The sequence below is a fragment of the Typopeltis vanoorti genome, chromosome 22, assembly GCF_054136105.1.
Source record: "Typopeltis vanoorti isolate ZY-2024b chromosome 22, IOZ_Tvanoo_1.0, whole genome shotgun sequence".
NCBI classification, from domain to species: domain Eukaryota; kingdom Metazoa; phylum Arthropoda; class Arachnida; order Uropygi; family Thelyphonidae; genus Typopeltis; species Typopeltis vanoorti.
In genome coordinates, this window is record NC_143570.1 from 1,470,206 (window position 1) to 1,492,500 (window position 22,295).

Sequence of the window (22,295 nt, forward strand, 5' to 3'; positions counted from 1 at the left end):
TACTCTGTTTATTCTGTCTGATATTCCTTTAATGTAGGGAATGGTTATAGTTTTACTGTAGTCTGGTTTGTCTTTGTTTTTTATTGTGGTTTTGTAGTAATAGTGTTTTGGCTGTATCCGTTTTTTTTTTTTAATATACAGGATATTAAATATACAGGACAAGCTGATGTAACTCAGCTTGTCCTGTATATTTATGTACGCTCCAGATGATGATCTTGATGTGAAGATCGAAACGTCGGAATAATAAAAAAAGTTTTTTTTAACACTGTTGTAAATTCCATAAAATTAGATGAAGAACCTTTAAAGAAGCTGTAGTAGTAATACAAACAGGAAATAATCTCAATAGAAACCAGGGAATAATATTAAAAGACGTGGAAAAATCTGTTAAATTCATTAAGTTGAACGGAACTAAATTACGCAAAAATTTATAAAATGCGACTTAATAACAATAAGTCTTCACGCCTTATGAGTGCGATGTCACGTGCTCTCCAATTTGTCTAACTGTTTTTTAAACCGTTACTTCATTCTTTTGTTGTTTGCATTTAATACTAGCTTAACCGTTCTCTTCTCGACAAAGTTAGACAGTTACAGCTAGCAAAACTAGTAGATGATATGTATAAATATTTATTAAATCCATGGTCTTAAAAATCAAATAGTATGTTTCAATTTTTATTAGAGCTATTATAAAAAATAAAAATTTACTTTATGCAGTATGTGAAAAGTTCAGTCAATGCAATTCACAATCACTTCCAAGAAAAGGAAGTGATTGTGAATCACTTCCTTTTGAAAATCTCCAATAACTGATTGGAAATCTCCAATAACTGATAGAAAAGTTATTGGAGATTGATTGAAGATATGCAATAACAACTCCTGATTAGTCTTATATTTATAAAAGAGAAAACCCAAGATGCTACTGCATGCTATAAAGTGATTTACAATGAGGAAAAAAACTGCAATAGTATGGATTGTACATACACTTATGTAATACGTTTATAAGTAACACTTATGTTGGACCGAAAGTATGGAAACAAAGAAGGATGAATGAGAGTGAAAGTGAGAAGAGGGGGTCAAGAGTTACAAAGTTATAAAGATTGAATGATAGAGAGACTGTGTTGCGAGATTTGGATATTGAATTGGATGAGGCAAGAAATGAAATGGATGCGGAATGAAATTAAGAGAATTCAGGTCAAAACTATTAAAATAAATCATGATGGCATGAAAGAGTTAACGAAAGATGAGCGAGTGGCGTTGCATGGCGACTCCATTATTAAAGGTGTGCTATAGGATAGAATGCACAAGGTATGTTTTCCAGACAGTAAAATGAGTAGAGGGATTGAGGCATTGGATATGAGGTGAGAGCGAGCAAAAGAATTAATAGTATTAATTGGTACAAATGATTTGAGAGAGAGCAAAGAGCATGTCAGAATGGATATCAGGAGGATGCTTGGAAGGATAAAAGAGAATAGTGTGACAGGAAAGGTAGTCAGTGTGTTGCCCAGATGCGACTGTGGTGAAATGAGGCAGAGAGCAAGAATTATGAATGATATGCTGGCTGAAATGTGTGAGAAGATGGGAGTACAGTTTGTTAATCTGTAGAATGAGTTTGAGGGATGAAGTGAGCTGTATGGGAGCGATGGACTGCATTTGAATGGTTATGGTGTGAGTCGCTTGGAGAGATTGCTGCTGGAAGGTAGAGAAGTGAATAGAGAGAATGAATCAGATCGAGAGGGGAGTGATGTGGAAGAGCAGGAGAGTAAGACAGGAGAGATTGAAGAGGTGAATATGAATGGGGAAGTGAGTGGTATGAGTATAGAAAAGGAGAGAATGGGTGTGCAAGAGGAGCAGGGAAACTGGGAGGCTCGGATGGACAGGGGTACACAGCATGAGAATGGTGGATGCTCCAAGAGGAGGCAAGACCATGTGTAGGCAGGAAAGGAATGGGATGACCAGGGATCAAGATTAAAATTGAAAAGGGTTCTAAAATGAAGAGGCAGAAAGGAAAATGGCCCCAGTCGAGCATGGAGAGATCACATCGAGTGAGTGGTATCAGTGGAACTAGCTGTTGATCCAGAAATGAGCTGTTGTGTTTGTATACAAATGCTAGAAGTATAAGAAACAAGGCAGATGAAATGGTTGCATTAATTGTGTCTGTTCACCCAAAGATTGTCGGAATAAGTGAGACATGGTTGGAAGAGGATGACATCCTGACAGGAATAGAGATGGAAGGGTATGATGTGTTGCGTGAGGATAGAAGGGGTAAAAAGTGAGGGGGAGTGCTACTGATGATAGAGAAAGAGTAATGTCCATACAAAGTAGTTATGCAAGAGGGAAATAGTGCCAGTGGTTTTGAGGCAGTATGGTGTGAGATAGGGGTGAATGGAATCAAATACTTGGTGGGATGTTGTTATAGACCAGGTAATGTGGATGGTGGTGATAGTGAAATATATAGTCAAATTAGCCAAGCAAATAAGAAAAGGTGATCATTATGGGTGATTTTAATTATGGCAATATAGACTGGAATGTTGAGATAGCAACTGGAAGTAAAGAAAATGAGTTTTTGAGGGTTAACTACCTCAGACAGTATGTAACAGAGGGCACACGAGGATTAAGGGTCTTGGGATTTGGTCATCTCATCAGAGGATATAATTATAAATGAGGTGTCAAATCATTCACAAATTGGTGAGAATGACCATGAGGTGATTACCTGGGTGGTTGCCAACAGTGCAAGGACCCCTATGAGAAAAGAGTATATGTGACACAACAAGAGTGGTAATTATGAAGCGCTCAGGAGACAGCTTGCGGATGTAGCGTGGAATGAGAAGTTAGCTGGAAAAGAGATCAATGTAGCTTGGGGAATTTTCAAAAACTATCTAGTAGATGCAATGTCTGAATGTATTCCAAGGGTGAGAAAGTTAAATAATGTAGGTGTGAGATGGATGAATAAAGAGATTAAGCATGCGATACAGAGAAAAAGGGCATTGTGGAGGCAGCATAAGAGAAGTCGAAATAACCAATTTCATGAGATCTACAAAGACCAGGCAAGGAAGGTGACTTGGTTCGTGAGAGTAGCTAAAGAGAGCTATGAACAGCAGTTAGCTAATGAAGCCAAAAAGAATCCTAGGGAGTTCTTTCGATATGTAGCCAGCAAAAGAAAGAATTATTATGAAAGGATGACATTGATTGGAGAAAATGGTATAAAGACAGCTGTTGCAGAATGTGTGGTGGAGATACTAAATGAGCAGTTCATAAAGATCTTTCAATCTTGTGAATGTGACTTCATGGAGAAATTGAGAGCAGTTGATGATGGGGAGGAGAGACTGACTGTAAGTGAGCAAGAGGTGTTTGGGGAATTGAATAAACTAGATGTAAATAAGGCTGTGAGATTTGATAATATATCACCACGTACTCTGAAGGATGTGCAAGGGAGTTGGCACCTGCCTTGACATATTTTTTTAATATGAGTCTTCCACTTGGTCAAGTTCCTAAGGAGTGGCACAAGTTCCACTCCTTAGGAACAAAAGATTGTGCCACTTCATAAAGGAGGTGATCGAACTCAAGCATCAAACTATAGGCCTATCTGTGTGTCAGGTGTTGTGGTTAAGTTGTTGGAGAAGCTTGTGAGAACTAGGATCCAGAGTTGGGTTGACAACAATGGTATTATCTTTGATGGACAGCATGGATTTGCTAAAGGGAGGTCATGGTTTAGTAATTTACTTCCTTATTACAATAAAGTAACTGCTTCCTTGGAAAGAGGAGAAGGATACACAGTAACATACTTGGATTTTGCAAAGGCTTTTGATAGAGTACCTCATGATATGTTGACAGTCAAACTAGAGCAGATGGGGTTGGATATTAGATTAGTGCATTGGATTGGAGACTGGCTATCTGATAGGTATCAACAAGTTGTGTATGGGGGTGCAATATCCAGGAAGAGGAAAGTCACCAGTGGTGTGCCTCAGGGATCTGTTTTAGGGCCATTACTATTTAACTTGTAAATTAATGATATTGGCGAAGATTTGGATGGAGATATTCAGTTGTTTGCAGATGATGCAAAGTTGAGACGAACCATGTAGAGTAGTGAGGATGTTGTGACCGTGCAGGAAGACTTGAATAAATTGAGTGATTGGGCACAGAAATGGGGATGCGAGTTCAATGTTGCAAAATGTAAGGTTTTAAAATTTGGAAAACAAAGATGGGATGCAGAATTTATGCTTGCTGAGAATATATTGTCGGAGGTAGAGGAAATAAGAAATCTGGGGGTGATAGTGGATAAGGATCTAAAATTTAGGGGACACATCACCAAAATTGTGAAGACAACACAAAGGCTTCTGGGAATGATGTGGAGGACACTGACGTGTAGAAGTAGGGAGATTCTTGTTCCGTTGTATAACGCTTTGATTAAGCCACACATGGACTATTGTGCCCAGATTTGGTCACCGGGTTTTCGGAAGGATGAAGAGATGTTGGAAAGGGTCCAAAGGTGACTAACTAAGCTAGTTTCTGACCTCTGGAATGTCGAGTATGAGGAAAGATTGAGAAGATGTAATTTGCAGAGTCTAGTGGAGAGAAGAAGGAAGAGGGGAGATATGATAGAGACCTACAAGTTGGTAAGGGGTTGTTATATGATCAATGGTGGAGAAGTTCTACAGAGAATAGTGGGAGATCAGGGGAGAACCAGAGGTCATCCCTGGAAACTGTATAAAGAGGGTGTGAGTAGGGGAGTGAGGGGCAGGTTTTTTTTCATGCAGAGTTGTGAATGATTTGAATGCACTGCCTGAGAGTGTGGTGTCTGCAAGGAGTTTGAATGTGTTTAAGACACGGTACGATGAGATGTGTGTGTGTGATAAAAGGACCTCCCAGATGAGTCTTTGACTCCATGAGGTCTTGGGATAATAATAATTATTATTATTCCTGATACCTCCAAGGAGTCCGAAGACTTCGCGGGAGGACACCTACAACTGTCTCAACCACTACACCGAACTTTTACTACGAATCATCTCCATCAACGCCATCTACTGCCCACCTCCTCCACCACCACCATAACTAGTATTTTTTGTCTGTAAATTGCGTGTGTTCTGAAGGGCCGATTTGTCTAGATTCGGGATGAAAAACCCGAGTTTCCGGGAGAAAAAAAAAAATTCTGCTGTTATTAGTTTTCTTACAATTAGATTTGCCTTTATATTTATGTACTCAATAGAATACTGAATAAACTCTCATTTTTTGAAAGCATTCCCCCTCCCCCATAATTAGAATCTGTTGCAGCATTAATTATCCTGTGAAATGAATATATTTGTAAAAAATGCATCGTATTTCAGCACCTTTGACTTATGGTGATTTTCAAGTAGTGTAGCACCTTCAGAATGAATGAATTAACCATGGTAATAAGTCAATGACTAGGGCATGTGTTGAGGAAAGAAGATAAAATAATAGTAAAACGGGCTCTAGATGGAACCCACAGGTTTTCAACAGGTTAACACCTGGCAAAGACAATAGTTGAAAACCTGTAGGTTGAAATACCATTTTTCACATTTTGGAAAAACTTGTTATTCTACAATATTCTTGAAGGATACCAGTACTACCTCCACTACTGGAAATCTCATGAGTCATGTCTCACTCAGAACAGAATTAACAAAGACCATAGAATCCTTTGGTCAGACAAATGGAAAATATTAAATCTGAAATGAGAATCATCTCTCCTTACCAAAACTTTGAGAACCTCTTTCATTTATAAATACACAAAAATAAAAATTATAGACTTACTTTAATGTGCATTATATTGAAGTAAGTATATTCCCGTCTCCACACATGGCCTACACGACTACATATCCTGTCAATGGCATGAAAAATTCGGGATTCATTTATGACACTGGTAAGCAATTGCATTATATCACTCAAAATCAAGTGTGAGCAACATTATCAGCAGATGGAACAGCCCCCCCCCCCTTCCAGCTCTTCAGGAAACAAACAACAGATTCCTTTTTTCTTCTTGATTGCTTTCCCATAAATTTTGATATAAGGAAAATGGAAATGTGAGGAAACTGCCTCAAAGAAATGTACAAGAAAACACAGAAAAAGAAATCTCAGCATTTTTGGAATGCTTTATCCAAATATATCATTCAACCTGTTAAGTTTTTATTTATTTATTTTTATCTATATATCTGAAATGCAATGCACTTTACACTGTGGCAGTTTTGCAGAATACTCATACCAACACAACAATGCATTAAGTCATGATGAAATGCTACTGCAACATAATTTCAGAAAAATGATGTGGAAAAACTTGACTAGTCTGATCTCAACCCAAGAGGATGTTGAACAATCTGAAACACCTAGTGTGGAACAGGAGAGCAAGTCCAACAGTTATACATGGGTTAGCAGTAGTTATGTTGAAGAAGACTGATCCAAAATACCTCACTTATATTATCAAAAAACCTGGTAGTGAGTATACCCAAAAAGAGATTTTTTTCAAAGTATAGGTCGTGTCCTACTAATGGGTTGTGAAAATAATTTAGTAGGTTGCATCAATTTACACTGTTTATCAAAAATGAATTCCTATATAGTGTTAATCATTAATTGGAAGAATTTTCAAACTTGGTAGCGACACTGATGAAATTAGGAACATATGTTTGGTTCTAGTCAAGATGGTATTCCACCTATTGTATTAAAAAATTGTGCCCCAGAACTAACAGCTATCCTGTTTTGCTTCTTCAATCTATCCTGTTCAACTAGCATCTAACCTACAACATGTAAACAGGTCCACATCCAGCCCATCCCAAAAAAAGGTGTTAAAAGTCAACCAACAAACTACCATCCAATTGCACTCACCTCTGTTCTCTAAAATTATAAAGGTCCTCAAACAACCAGCTCTTGAACCACCTAGATTCATACCAACTAATCAGTGGCCAGCAGTAATGATTCTGCCACTCACAATCTACAGCTGATCTTCTTGATTTCATCACCCACCTATGGACTCAAGCCAATGAGAAATTTGAAGAAAGTCAAGTGGTTACCTTCAACATTTCCAAGGGATCAGGTTTGGCACAGGACCTACTTAACAAACTACCATCCTATGGTGTGCCTTCGATGTTCTGCAAATGGATCGGCAACTTTCTCACTGGTCGTTCACTACGTATCATGGTAAACCATTTCCTCTCCTCATATTTCCTCACTAATGCAGGAATACCCCAGGTTTCTGTTCTTTCAGTCACTCTCTACCTTTTATATAAATAATATATAAATTTATATAAAATATAATAAATAATTATATTTTATTATATAATAAATTATATAATAAAATAATTTATATAAAAAAATAGTACATAAATAACTTGCTCTCACAGATTTCCAATCCTATCCATAGCTTTGCTGATGACAGCACACTCTATTCCTCCTTTTCATTCGACAAACCTTGTAGTGCTCAAGTATTAGAATCCTCAAGATCTAACTATATTCCAGTCGGGCAAGGACAACCTTGTAAACTTCAATGCTACCAAAACTTAGTCCTGTCTGATCTCTCGCAAGAAAGAGCATAAGAGCATGCATCCCTCCCCTTTATCTTCAGTAATACTGAGATATCCAAACATGATCAGATTTCTCTTCTTGGACTGACCTGCACCTACAATCTCTCCTGGCACAACCACATCTTGACTATAGCTTCTGCAGCCACCAAAAAACTTTGTGTACTTTTTTTTTGCACAAGACGCTACTTCACACCTTCAACAGCTGCTAACTCTATCCAAATCCCAAATCTTCTCAGCCATGGTTTACTGTTCCCATATTTGGAATAGTGAACCACACCACACTATAGGTCTTGTGACCTTTCGTGTACAGATCAGATATATATATATATATAAACTTAAATCTAAACCATACCGAGTGCGAATTCTGCAAGTCATCATCACCAAGGAACATTTGATTTACTTTAATACATCCTTTCTGGTTTTGATGTATATGTATACAAACATTTATAATGCCGTTTTTATATTTGTTGGTAGAAACCAATAAAAACATTACAATATAAAAATTATTACAGTATCAAATATGAAAGTAAATAAAACAGACATAAAATATTACCATTCAAGATCCTTGCTACTCTCCATAACCTTAGCACAATTAAAAGACCTACACCATTCAATGCAGACTCTTGATTGCGAAATGCAACATCCAATGCAAAGGAAAGAAATACAACAAAAGCATCAAATACCTCCATTTTGTGGTGAAAGAATTCAAGCCGAAATGCATATAGCTTGAAACCAATCTCTATAATAAAAATGCTAAGAATAGCAATACTCAAGTAACGCAACACCTACAGAAAGAAAAGTAAAAATATAAAACACTTAGAAAAGATGAACAGGAAATAATTCTCAAATATCATTAATGCAACTTAAGAACTAGATATAGTAAAATATGGAGTATAATATGCATGCCTAATTTAGATCCAAATTTGAAATCATAATTGAAGTTCCTGTGTATCATACACAACTAAGAGTACATTTCTATCAAGAGAATAATTAACCATCACAATTTATGCAATCTTATTTCATGCAATTTTAAAATCATGCTCTTTATCAGTTAAAACACATATGCATAAAAATTAAAATAACCAGTATAAATTTGGCTAGGATAAAAAACAAAACAACAAAAAAAAAAAACTCGGTAAATAATTATCCACACTACCTAGTTCTGCAAGTGCATTGCAGCGAAGTTGTGATATTTTCATTACAAAGTGTTTTTTTTGCTTGTTTGTTTCATACTGAAACAGTGAGAAATATTAATATTTTCTAATTATAAAAAATTCTATTAATCTCACTTTTTTTACATATCACTGTAATAAATTTTTGTTTAATTATTCATACTACAAATATGAACTAGTCATGAAAACTGAATTAAATATTTCCATAAGTATTCCACAGAATTCCATTTAAGCAATTACACAAATTTATATTTTTTGGCAGCCATTTTTATCATGCTGCAATTCAGGGTTTTTTTTTTTTTTTAGTGAGAGCTTGTATATAACAAGGTGGACTGAATGGCAGGGGATGTGTGACAAAACTATGTAACCTGCAGTTATTCATAATAAATTAAGTACATAGTCACAAGTATTTACAGGGATCTGGGGAGGAAGGACCTTTTATTTTGTAATTGAAGTAAGCTGACATACCTATTGAGAGAAACAATAGTTTGTTTCCCCCCTCCCCCAATAAAGAGGCAACAAAAGAATTTGTCAAAAAAAAACACATTAAGCAGTTATGTGAAACTTAGGAATTAAAATTAAACCATCATATATCTGCCATACACACATATTGAACATAAGGAAACAGACTTAGTCTTTCTTTCATTATTTCAATGGCATGACATGAACCAAAGTGTCGCGAGTGAACAAAGTGATAGATTTGAGCTGTGCTAAAAAAAATAAAGAAAAAAAAAGTGTTTTTAATTAGTGTATAGTGTGGCTTTTTATCGCAAATTGCGCCGCATTTTTTCAGTTTGGATACAGATGTCCTTCAGTGGTGGTGGAGATGAAATTTTTTTTTATTTATATTGTGTTTTGCCACTTGTTTGTACACACTGCTTCTGAAAATGGCATCCATAAAAAAACATACGTCAATGGCACGGAAGGCTTCTATACAAAAGTCTGGCTCTGCCTTGGATTTTTTGCAGTGGATGCATTGCGAAAATTGCTATATGTAAGCACCGAAAAATGAGAAAGATATGCGGACTGTTTGTGTAAATGAGAAGAAGGAAAGTATTAACATATGTGAAAAGTGTCTTGATAGATTAGAGCAATTAAAAATAGGAGCAAGTGTAGGACCATAGTAGAAGAGTTTAGGCAGGAGTTAGTAAAATGAAAAATGAAATGAAACATTGGAAAAGGATAATAAACATCTAAAGAAGATATTGGCTGATGAAGTTAATATTATGAAGAATGAGTCAAAGGATAGTCATACATCAATTTATAGGGACCATCATTAGAGGTGTGATTACTAATAAAGTGCACAAAACATGCTTTCCTGGTGGCACAATGAAGCAAATAACTGATGCACTGCAGAAAAGGAAAGACCAGGCATCAAAATTAGTGGCAGTTGTGGGTACAAAAAGAATGTTGACAGAGACTTAAGTTGTTGCAGCAGGTAATAAAAATAGTGTTGGTCATAGGCATGTTGCCCAGACATGACAATAGTGAATTGAGAAGGAGAGCAGAGATAATGAATAGTAAGATGGCTGAGTTTTGTGAGGCAAAGGGTAATTTGAGGCAATTTGTAAATAGTGGAGTGAATATGGAGGGAAGTTGGAATGGTTTAAAGCTGATGGATTACATTTGAATGGGTTTAGTGTTGGGCATTTATAAAGTCTATTGTTTTCTGAGAAGGCAAAGAGTCAAGAAGTTAATGTAGTAAAATGATCAGAGTCTACTTGTGAAACAGGATAGCACAAATAAACAGAGTGTATGATAGGAAGAAGATGGATATGAGATTGAAGATGTAGCTGCAGCAGCACAACATGATGGAATGCATAAAAGTGAGGCTGAAACAGGCAGGAATGGAAATCAGATTGTTATGTTTATACACAAATGTAAGGAGTATTCAAAACAAGAGAACTGAATTTGTTGCATTGATTAAGTCAGTATGCCCAAAGATAATTGGAATAAGTGAAACTTGGTTGTCTGAGGAGGATGTGATGTCAGGAATAGAAATAAGATGATACATAATTTTCCAGAAGGATAGAAATGTGAAAAGAGGGGGACTGCTGTTAATGGTTGCAGAGGAATTGTCTGCAAAGTGTGGAAGTTGATATTGCATGCACAGTTTTTGAATCTATGTGGTGTGAAGTTGAAATAAACAGGTTAGTATATCTGATAGGATGCTGTTATAGACCAGGGAATGCAGAGAATACTGATTGTGAAATATTCAAGCAAATTAGTTGGGCATGTAAAAAGAAGGTGACCTTGATGGGAAACTTTAAATACAGGAATATAGAATGGAAGAAGGAGACAGTGTATGGAAACAAGGAGAGTGAGTTTGTGGAATTTCTGAGAGATAAGTATCATAAGCAGCATGTGATTGAAACAATCAGAGGCTTTAATGTTATGGATTGTTATGGATTTGGTGATAACTTCACAAGATGAAGTTGTTAATTAGGTGCTGACGCCAATTAGTTAGAGTGATCATAAAGTACCTGTTTGGAAAATGATGAAATGAGAAAAGGTTACTGCCAAAAATGGATACATGTGGAAGTATAAAGCAGATGATTATAGGAAGCTCTGTAGCCAGTTAACATCAGTACGTCAGGTAGGCGAGAGGAAAAGATGTTAAGAATGCATGAAAACTCACAAGGCAGTATCTGACAAAAGCAATGTATAACTGCATACCAAGGGTTAAGTGAGTAAATAGAGTAGGAGTGAAATGGATGAACAGTGAAATCAAGCAAGCTGTGCTGGAAAAGAAAATGTTATGGAGGAGGTACAAGACAGTTGGTGGTGATCGGATTCATGAAGAGTATAAAGTGCAGGCTAGAAAAGTGATGAGCATGGTAAAGAAAGAAAAGATGCATTATGAGAAGAGATTGGCTGGTCAGGCCAAGAATAACTCAAGGGAATTTTTTCCACTATATGGCAAGCAAGAGAAAGAATAATTATGGCAAGTTAACACTGGTGGATAGTCACTGCAGCAGGATAAAAACTGCAAAGGATATAGTGGAATTAAAATGCACTTTATCAGTGTATATATCAGAGGGAGATATTGAATTCATGCATCAGCAAATTAGTGCAAGGAGTGCAGGCTTAGTGATTATTATGGGGGATTTTAATTATGGTGATATCACGTAGCAAAAAGGAAATGGAGTTCATACATCTTCTAAGAGATAATTACTTGAAACAGCACATAACTGAAGGGACACGTGGTGTGAGAGTGTTGGACCCGGTTATTGGTTCAGAGGTTATATGCATAAGTAAGGTGTCCTCGTTACCTCCAATTGGTGAAAGCGATCATGTGGTATTCACTCGGGAGGTTGCAAAATCTGTGGATTTTTCTGTTAAGAAGGGGTATATATGGAACTACAGGTTAGGCAATTATAACAAGCTTCGGAGTGAGCTTGCAGCCATCCCATGGCAGAACATATTGCAGGGGAAAGATGTTAGCAGTGCATGGGATAAAATCAGCGGGTATCTGAGGAAAGCAATATCAGATTGTGTCCCCATGGTCAGGAGGTCAAACAAGGCAGGCGTTAGATGGATGAGCAGTAGTATCAAGCATTGATCTGCAAAAAAGAAAATGTTATGGAGAATTTACAACGAGAAAGGTGATCAGTACACCCATGAGTAGTACAAAGCTCAAGCTAGGAAGGTTACCAGTATAGTAAGAAAAGCTAAATCAGATTATGAGAAGACCTTAGCCAAAGAGATCAAGGGTAATCCCAAAGAGTTCTTCCGCTATGTAGCAAGTAAGAGGAAGAATGACTTTGGAAGGATAACTTTAGTGGCTGCTGATGGTATTGGGGTGACAAAATCAGATGTAATAGTCAAGTTACTGAGTGATAACTTTTCAAAAGTCTATCACCCAAGTGAGGATATCTCCATACCTGTAGCAATAACTAATGTGAGAATTGAAGCTAAAGAATCAGAGGTATTTAATATATTGCAAAATTTAAATGCAAACAATGCTGTAGGCTTAGATGGAATATCAGCTCTGGTGTTGCGTGAATGTGCAAATGAATTGTCAACCCCTCTTATTACTTGGATATTTAATTTAAGTTTGAATTCTGGTATGGTCCCTAGGGAGTGGAAGAAAGGCAAAGTAGTTCCTTTGCATAAAGGTGGCTCTAAAACTGCGGCAGTTAATTACAGACCAATCACTATCTCATGAGTGGTGGTAAAAGTATTGGAAAAGTTGGTTAAAGACAAAATTCAAGAATGGGTGGATCAGGATATGATACTCTATAGAGGCCAACATGGTTTTGTTAAAGGTAGATCCTGCCTTAGCAATCTATTAACTTTTCATAATAGAATGACATCTGAGTTGGACAAAGGAACTGGCTACACACTGGTACTTCTGGATTTTGCTAAGGCTTTTGACAGGATAACCCATAGAACAGTGTTCCGCAAATTGGAGCAGATGGGAATGGATACTAATTTGGTGATATGGATAGGAGAATGGCTCAGGGAGAGATACCAGAAGGTGGTGTATGGAGGAGCAGAGTCCAGAATGAGGCAGGTGACCAGTGGTGTGCCTCGGGGCTCTGTGCATAGGCCATTGTTGTTTAATTTGTATATAAATGATATAGGAAATGACTTAAAGGGAGACATTCAGTTGTTTGCTGATGATGCAAAGTTGGATATTACAATAACAAAATCAAACTGATGTTGAGAGTTTGCAGGATGATTTAAATAAGTTGATAAAATGGGCGAAAGGAAATGGATGTCAGTTCAATGTAAAAAAGTGTAAAGTTATGCATTTTGGGATTAAAAGATTACCAACTATGTACTACATTGATGGAACGGTACTCCAAGAGATTGATGAGGCTAGGGACTTAGGGGTGTTGGTAGATAGGGAGATGAAGTTCAGGGGACACATTGCTAAGGTGTCCAAGACTGCACGTAGGATTACTTGGTTATGAGGAACACACTAACATCCAGAGATAAAGAGGTTACTATCCCTTTATAAAGCATTGATACTTCCACATTTGGATTACTGTGCTCAGGTCTGGTCACCTGGATTCCATGGAGATGAGGAGGCCATGGAAAGGGTTCAGAGGAGAGTGACTAAATTGGTGAGTGATGTAAAAAATGCTCCCTGCATTGATAGATCGAGATCATGTGGATTGCAGAGGTTGGTTGATAGGCAGAGGAGGGGATATGATGGAAACATTTAAATTACTAAAAGTAATAAGATTGATGCAGGGGTGATGTTTGAGCTGTGTGATAGTGATGGAAGAACAAGAGGTCATCCCTGGAAATTAAAGAAGAGTGTGGTTAACAAAGGTGTCAGAACAAGGTTTTTTGCCTGGAGGGTGGTGAACGAGTGGAATTCATTGCCTGACTTAGTTGCGAGCTCTTCGTCTGTAAATGAATTCAAGAAGAGATATGACAGATATTGTTTTGCTAGTTTGGGTCTCCCGCGATGAGTCTACTGACTCCATGGAGATACCCGTAATAATAATAATAAATCATACTGGTGTAAATGATGCCATGTAATATATAGAAGAGAGGCAAGTATTAGGAGAATTTGAAGTGTAAGAATAGGTGTATCAGATGTTGGTTGGGTTAGGTGTTAATAAGACTGTGGGAATGAATGACATATCACCAATTATTCTTAAGGAATGTGCACCATAGTTGGCTATGCCCTTGACCAAGTTATTTAGTGAAAGTCTTGCAGTGGGTAGGATTCCTAAGGAATGGAAAGAAGGCAAAATAGTATCACTCCACAAGCATTTTGGTTCTAGGACAGAAGTCTGCAACTATAGACCAGCCTGTAGATGTGGTCAAGGCACTGGAGAGATTGGTAAGGAATAGAATACAGGACTTAATTGATGGACATGGCATTCTTTATGATGGTCAGCATGGATTTTTAAAGGGTAAGTCCAATTTTAGCAATTTACTTGCATTTTATGATAGGGTAAGAGGTGTGTTAGATAAGGGAGAATCATATAACTATTATAATAACGGAATTAACTCACATAAATTATTCTTTATTCGTAGAATTTTTACCTGAGTATCACAGGCATCATCAGTACAGGCCAATTTAAAGGCCAATTAAACAATAACTGTTATATTCACAAAGTGCCACCTAAGTAGCCAAGTTAAATTTCCTAAATTTATTTAATTATTATTATTATTATTATTTTTAATTATTGTAATTATTTAAAAAAAAATTTTTTTTTCTATATAATTAAATATATGTGTGTGTGTATACAATTATATGTTAGGAAAGATTTGCTGCTTTATAAAGTACTATCTCCCACAAGGGGAAAAGATGTAGACCATCGGATCTGTTTAGGTTAGGGGAGCGAAGTAATGTTTCACACGTTTCTTTGTATAGCTGTTCAAATGATATTCACATGTTCATATGTGGCTATACAAAGAAACATGTTTCACATGTTTCTTTGTATAGCCGACTTTTGTGAATGACTTTTGTCCTGTTCCACTTAACTCTATGTCTGGTGTTGATGGCATGTTCTGCAGTTCCAGACTATTCAGGTTTAGGTACTGGATGTACGACTGGTGTTCTTCTAACCGGACCTGAGAAGATCTTCCAGTTTGTCCGAAATATGATAATCCACACGAGCAGGGAATCTGGTAGACACCTAGATAGCTGAGATGTGGGAGCTTGTCCTTTAGAGACATTAGGAATGTGGAGATTTTTCTGACGGGTCGAAAAGCCACACAGATGTTTAGTGGTTTTAGCACCTTAGCTATGCACATTCACTAACCCCTTGTACATAGGGGATAGGTATATGTGTAGGTGCTTCTGTACTTGAAGAGGATGCTGGAGCACGACTACTTAAAGCTCTTTTTATGAAGGACTTCTTATAGCCATTGGATATGAAGGGGGAATTAATATACTGTAATTCTTTTTGTAAAAGTTCTGAAGAACAAAAGGAGTGGACTCCATGAGCTAGTGTTTTTATAGTACCTGCCTTTTGGCTGGGATGGTGATGTGATTCAGCGTGGATGTACTGGCCTGTATGAGTCTCTTTTCTATAGACTGTGAATTGTAGATAACCATCTGGTTGACGAAGAATCAAGAGGTCTAGAAAGGCTAACTGCATATTTGCTTCTATTTCTAGAGTGAACTGGATCCTTGGATGAAGTGCATTAATTTTTGAGAGAAACTGTTGTAGTTCTTCTGAGGTGCCCTTCCATATGGCAAAAATGTCGCCCACATATCTGAACCAAATGTTAGGTCTGGGTGTAATGTAGTCAAAGATACACTGTTTGAAATGCTCCATGAAGTAGTTGGCAATAGCAGGAGATATTGGATTACCCATTGCTGTCCCTTCGATTTGTGGGTATAACTGGTTTTTGAAGGAAAAATAATCTGACTTTGTCAAATTATTTGAATTTGTAATAATGTCTGGAGGAAATTCTTGGTGTAGTAATTCTATGCTGTCCGCCAACGGAACATTCGTAAATAGCGAAACAACATCTAGACTAATCATAATCTCGGAATCGTCTAGATGCAGATCGGAAATTTTATTTCTGAAGTCCACAGAATTTTTTTTATATGTGTAACAGTTCTTCTAGTTGAAGAACTGTTACAACGAAACATGTTTCACGTTTCGTTGCATAGCCACATGTGAAACATTACTTCACTCCCCTAACCTAAACAGATCCAATGGTCTATGTCTTTCCCCCTTGTGGGAGATAGTACTTTATAAAGCAGCAAATCTTTCCTAAGATGTAATTGTATACACATATATATATTTAATTATATAGGGAAAAAATTTTTTTAATTATTATATAATTGAATAATTAAATTTAAATAATTAAAATAATTAAAAAATAATAATAATTAAATAAATTTAGGAAATTTACCTTAACTACTTAAGTGGCACTTTGTGAATATAACAGTTATTGTTTAATTAGCCTTGTACCTGTACTGATGATGCCTGTGATACTCAGGTGAAAATTCTATGAAAGAATAATTTACGTGAGTTAATTCCGTTATTATAATAGTTAGTAATATGTCTACTCACCGTATTTCCTTACTGAAACTTAGAATCATATACAGTGACATTCTTGGAGACTTTGCTAAAGCATTTGATAGATTACCACATAAGTTGGTGTACAAGATACAGAGGATGGGAATAGACAGTATATGGAATGACTGAGGATCTTCAGTTGTTTACTGATGATGCAAAGTTGGGAAGAATTATAAATAGCATTGCCTGATGTTAATTCCCTCCAGGAAGGTTTGAATAGACTTTTTACTTGGACCAAGGAGTGGGGTTGTTGTTTTAATATCAATAAGTGCAAGGTGTTGCATTTTGGAGTGCAGAAATATAAGGCTGTGTACTATATTGATGGTGCCATACTGCAGGAAGTGGATGAGATTAGAGATTTGGAAGATGGTTGACAGTCGCTGAAGTTTAAAGGGCATACTGCTAGTGTTGCAAAGGTTGCACACTGTAGTGCTGCTATGATAAGTATTCTAACATGTAGGGATAAGGAAGTGGTTGGGCCACTGTATAAGGCACTGGTCAGACCACACTGACTATTGTATTCAGATCTGGTCACCTAGTTTTCAATGTGATGTGGAGTCATTGGGGAGGGTCCAGAGGCAAGTGACTAAGACAATGTTGGGACTTGAATGTGGGCTATGGAGAGAGGTTGAAGAAATGTGGATTGCAGAGTTTGGTGGATAAAAGGAAAAGACGTGATATAATAGAGACATTTAAGCCAGTGAGAGGATTTTATCAGATTAATCCAGAGGGGGATTATTAAAAGAGTAGAAGAAAAGAGGGGAAAAACCAGAGGTCATCCCTGGAAGTTATGTAAAAGTGTGGTGAAGAGGGGTGTGAGAAGTAGATTTTTTTACATGGAGAATTGTCAGTGAATGACAATTCATTTTAAGATTCTATATGATAAATATGATGTCAGTTGAATGAACCTCCTAGAATGAGTCTGCCAACGCCATGGAGGGTGTAATAATAATAATAATGCTACAGGACAACCATATCAGAAAGTTAAATTAGCCATAAGTAAACTCTTGTCAGGTGCACCGTAAGATAATAAAGTATACAACTGAGATGTTTAAAATTTTTATAATAAGATGTCAAAATAGAGGATACTATGAATCTATCTATATCCATCTATCAATCCTTTCTACATATCTAAGTTTCGAAAATTTACTAGAGCTTACAAGAAGATTATGCATCATAAACTCTGTGCTAAATTTTTGAAACATGTCTTTTTCTACATTTGGCTATAAAATATGGATGGATCCATAACATCCTCGATTTTGATATCTCATGTATGCCAATTTAAGCTTCTCAGGTCTGTACTTTAATATTTGAAGGTTTTTATATTTATTATTATGAGATACTGTCTTGTTTTTGGATGGATCCATAACATCCTCAATTTTGATATCTCATGTATGCCAATTTAAGCTTCTCGGGTCTGTACTTTAATATTTGAAGGTTTTTATATTTATTATTATGAGATACTGTCTTGTGAGTTTCCATGCATGGTCGACATCTTTTCTGCTCAACTCATGTACCCAACGTACTGATGCTAGCTGACTAGAGAGCTTCCTATAATCACCTGCTTTATACTTCCACATGTGTCCATTTTTGGCAGTAACCTTTTCGTGTTTCATCACTTCCCAAACAAGTACCTCATGATCACCCTCATCAACCGGTGACAGTGTCAACATCTCTTTAACCACTATATCTTGTGAAGTTATCACCAACTCCAAAACATTAACAGCTCTGGTTGATTCAATTACATGCTGCTTAAGATACTTATCTCTCAGAAATTCCATAAACTCACTCTCTTTGTTCCCATACACTACTTCTCCTTCCATTCTATATTTCTGTAAAAGCAAAAATTTTATTTTCTCTTTTTATCAAAGAAGAGCTTAAGTCTTCATTTTGACATTATAAAATAAATATACTACTTTTTTTTACACTTTCCAGAGGACTGATGGAAAAAAGTGTAAATAGCAGGAAATGTAAAAAAATTAAAAAAATACTAACAGATGACTTACTGCTATTATGTGACTCTACATACTACATTACAAAATTTAATAAATGAAAATAAATGAATTTACAATTACTTACATTTATCTATTAAAAAAAAAAAACTTTAATTGTCGATTGTTTTTGCTTTTTCTGCACTCTTATAAGTTCCACCTGTGTATAAGGCACTAAATTTTGATATCTCATGTATGCCAATTTATAAGGTGGAAACAGTGTATAAGGCATTAAATTCCCCATCATCTCCTGATGCACTTGCAATATATTGCCTCAAAACAGAGGTAGCTTCCATTGCTTCTTGACTAGTAGGGACGGTAGGTTCTTGATCACAGTCTTCTTCAACCACTTTTTCCTCTTTCTTCACCAAGGTAGTTGGGAAAGGATGTCTTCTACACTTGGTACCATTGATGTGATCACCCCAGCATCAACATAGTCTTGAAATGAGGAAGACTCATCCATTAATACCAGTTGTTGGACTCCGACATATCTTCTTCTTCTCCTTCCTCCTGTAGTTCTTCCTCCTCTTCCACAAACGTAACTCCTACCTTCCGGAAACAGTTGGATATGGTTTCAGGAGTAACATGCAACCATGCTTTGTCCACATAATGCATGGCATTAAGGATTGATATGGTCATTTGTTTTGGGTCCATACCATTATCATGCATAAACACAGCTTTTTCAACAAGCATTTTTCTATATTTCCATTTAAATGCATGGATGATGCCCAGATCTAATGGCTGAAGTTCACTTGTACAATTAGGGGAAAAGAACATTAATGTAATGTTTCTGAGCTGCAGATCTTCAGAACATTTGTCTAGCAATAGTAGTATTTTGCAGTGATTTTCTCCCATTTTAGCATCCAGAGCATGTGGTGGATGTGAAGATGCTGCTGGTCATCCTTCTGTGCTATTGGCATCATACACTTCTCTCCTTTAAACACAATGTTTTACTTGGCAGAATGTTATAAAAGAGCCCGGTTTCATCAACATTGAAAATGTTTTTCAGTTCATAGTCCTGAATTCTTTCGTAATCTTAGTTAATGTTTCCAATGGTTTACAGTTTCTCCTGCAACCCTATTATTTTCTCCACACACTTGATTATACACAATATTGTAACGAGTCTTGAAACGATCAATCCATCCATTTGACGCAAGTAAAATCATTAATCCCAACCTCACAGCAAATTCAAGGGCTTTCGCTCCGAGTATAGTACCATCAACTGGAATACCCAATGCTCTCATAGAAACAAACCACTCTGCCATAAGTTTATCCAATTCATCGTATATCAATGTCCGGATATATTTTAATGTTTTTGACATAGTGACAGATTGCTTTGCATTGAGTTCAATGCTTGACCTGTTTTTTACTATCGTGTTCAAAGTGGACATTGAAAGTCCAAGATCTTTTGCTAATTGCATACATGTTCCAGCATGCCAATCTACACGTCGCAGAATTGTCATCTTTTCTTCTACCGAAATACGTTTTCTGTCTTTTTTCTCCATGTTACTAACATGGATCATCCACCACCGCAACTTGAAAACAACTATCACACTAAATTATGTAGCAGAAATTCTGCAATATACCACGTGCTTCTGAATTGCAACTACGAACACCAACACTGCAAGCTAGCGAAGCGATATTTCACAAACTGTGGTTTATTCACTGATATCTAATATTCACGAGTAACAACTGTTACTTGGTATGAGTGTGAATGTGATTTCACAATTTGTGTATGATACTTGTTCACAATTTCAATACAGCACTGTGAATGTGAAATCACATCACAACACGTTACAGGTGCCACGAGCTACTGACAGTTTAAAATTACTGATATGAAAACTGCACGGTATCAATTCGTACAGTGATTGAAAAATCACGGTATCACTCTTCACTACATCACTGATTCAAGCGTTCAAGTCACCATGATGGCAGAAACGAAACTACAGCCAATAGCAACACCATCTGGGAACAGAAATGCTCAGATTTCTGCAGATATCGATTTGAATGAGAGGAAATCGATTCGAAAATCAGTGTTGTCACCCAAGAAAAAATTGCAAATCACGGAAAATAACGTCCACATCAAGTTGTTAATGGTGGGAAAACAATATACCGTAAGAATAGGCCTTAAGATGGGACCAATGGAAAATGACAGGAAGATGTAAATTGCAGGAATATAAAAACAGAGTTTTACTGTAATTCTTGGAAGGATCACTAAATGACATAAGAAGAAGAGATAGCATGGTAGAAAACAGTCAAGAGCAATATAATTAGGAGTACATCATGGGAAATACATAAAGTGGTAAAAACCTAAAATGTGGAAAGGCAATTGGAGTAGATATTATTATTATCATCATTCAGGACATCCACAGAGTCACAAGACTCATCATAAGAGGTCCATCCTAAACAACACAAAAGTCTATCATACCACTTCTTGAACTCCTTCACCATTTGTGCTCTCACTACCTTCCATGAAAAGAAGCCTCTTCTCACCCCCTCTTGATCACAACTGCCAGGGATGGCCCCCCCCTCGTCCTTGCTCCTTTCCCTTGTTGTGTAATATGCAAGAATTCCCCAGTGTCAATCCTTTAACTACCTTTAAACGGTTTAAATGTCTCAATTATAACACTTCTCCTATCTACCAAGTTTTGCAGTCTGCATTTCCTCAGTCTGTCCTCATAATTAACACCATACAGTCTTGATAACATTTCTGTTATTTGCCTCTGAACTCTTTCCAAGGTTAATTTATTCCCTTCTAATCATGAAGACCAAATCTGAGCATAATAGTCCAGGTATAGCCTCATCAGAGCTTTATACAATGGAATCAGAACTCTTCTATCTTTGCTGGTCAACGTCAGTATTAGAGAAATCCTCTGGCTATCTTCACCACTTTTGCAATATTCCCCCTGAACTTCAAGTTTCTATCAATCCTTATCCCAAGATCCCTCCCTTCCCACTTCTTCCAGTACAGTTCCTCCAACAGTGTACTCACCCCACTCCCCATCAATGTATCCCAAACTTCAAAACTTCATATTTAGCTGCATTAAACTGAACCCACCCCTCAATTCATTTGTCCATCTGTCCTGCTTATTAAAATTCTCCTGAAGGGATACCATATCTGCACTATTACTAATAATCCTTCCCAGCTTCATATCATCTACAAACAGCTGAGTATTCCCTTGCAATCCATCGACAATGTCATTGATATAAAGGTTAAACAATACAGATCACAGTACTTGGCCCTGTGATACTCCATTTCTTACCTTCTGCTTTCTTGATATGGCTCTTTCATACACAACTCTCCGATATCTATCAGAGACAGCCAATCTCCATTCCAATTCACTAACGTGACATCTTAAACCATGTGCTATAACTTAAATATCAGCTTGTCATGTGCCCTTTGTAAAATTAAAAAAAAAAAAAAAAAAAGCTTGTTACTTTATTAACAAAGGTAATCAGATTACTAAAAGCAAGAGTGCCCTTGACAAAATTCATGCTGAACTCTCCTCATCTGTCCAATGCATATGTGATCCTTACTAATTTCTCCAAAATCTTAACTACTGATAAAATACAAACTGAGCTATAGTTTGATACTTCCATTCTATTATG

General features: G+C 36.7%; 1 protein-coding gene across 1 annotated transcript in view; it reads right to left on the bottom strand.

Annotated features, from left to right (window-relative positions):
* The window catches only part of LOC150094102 (voltage-gated hydrogen channel 1-like), a 142,393-nt gene that overhangs the window by 28,474 nt on the left and 91,624 nt on the right, over positions 1-22,295 (bottom strand). The window contains exon 4 of the mRNA XM_090412280.1: positions 8,074-8,305. Within this exon, the coding sequence (XP_090268406.1) occupies positions 8,074-8,305 (232 nt within the window). The remainder of the gene's footprint in view (positions 1-8,073; positions 8,306-22,295) is intronic.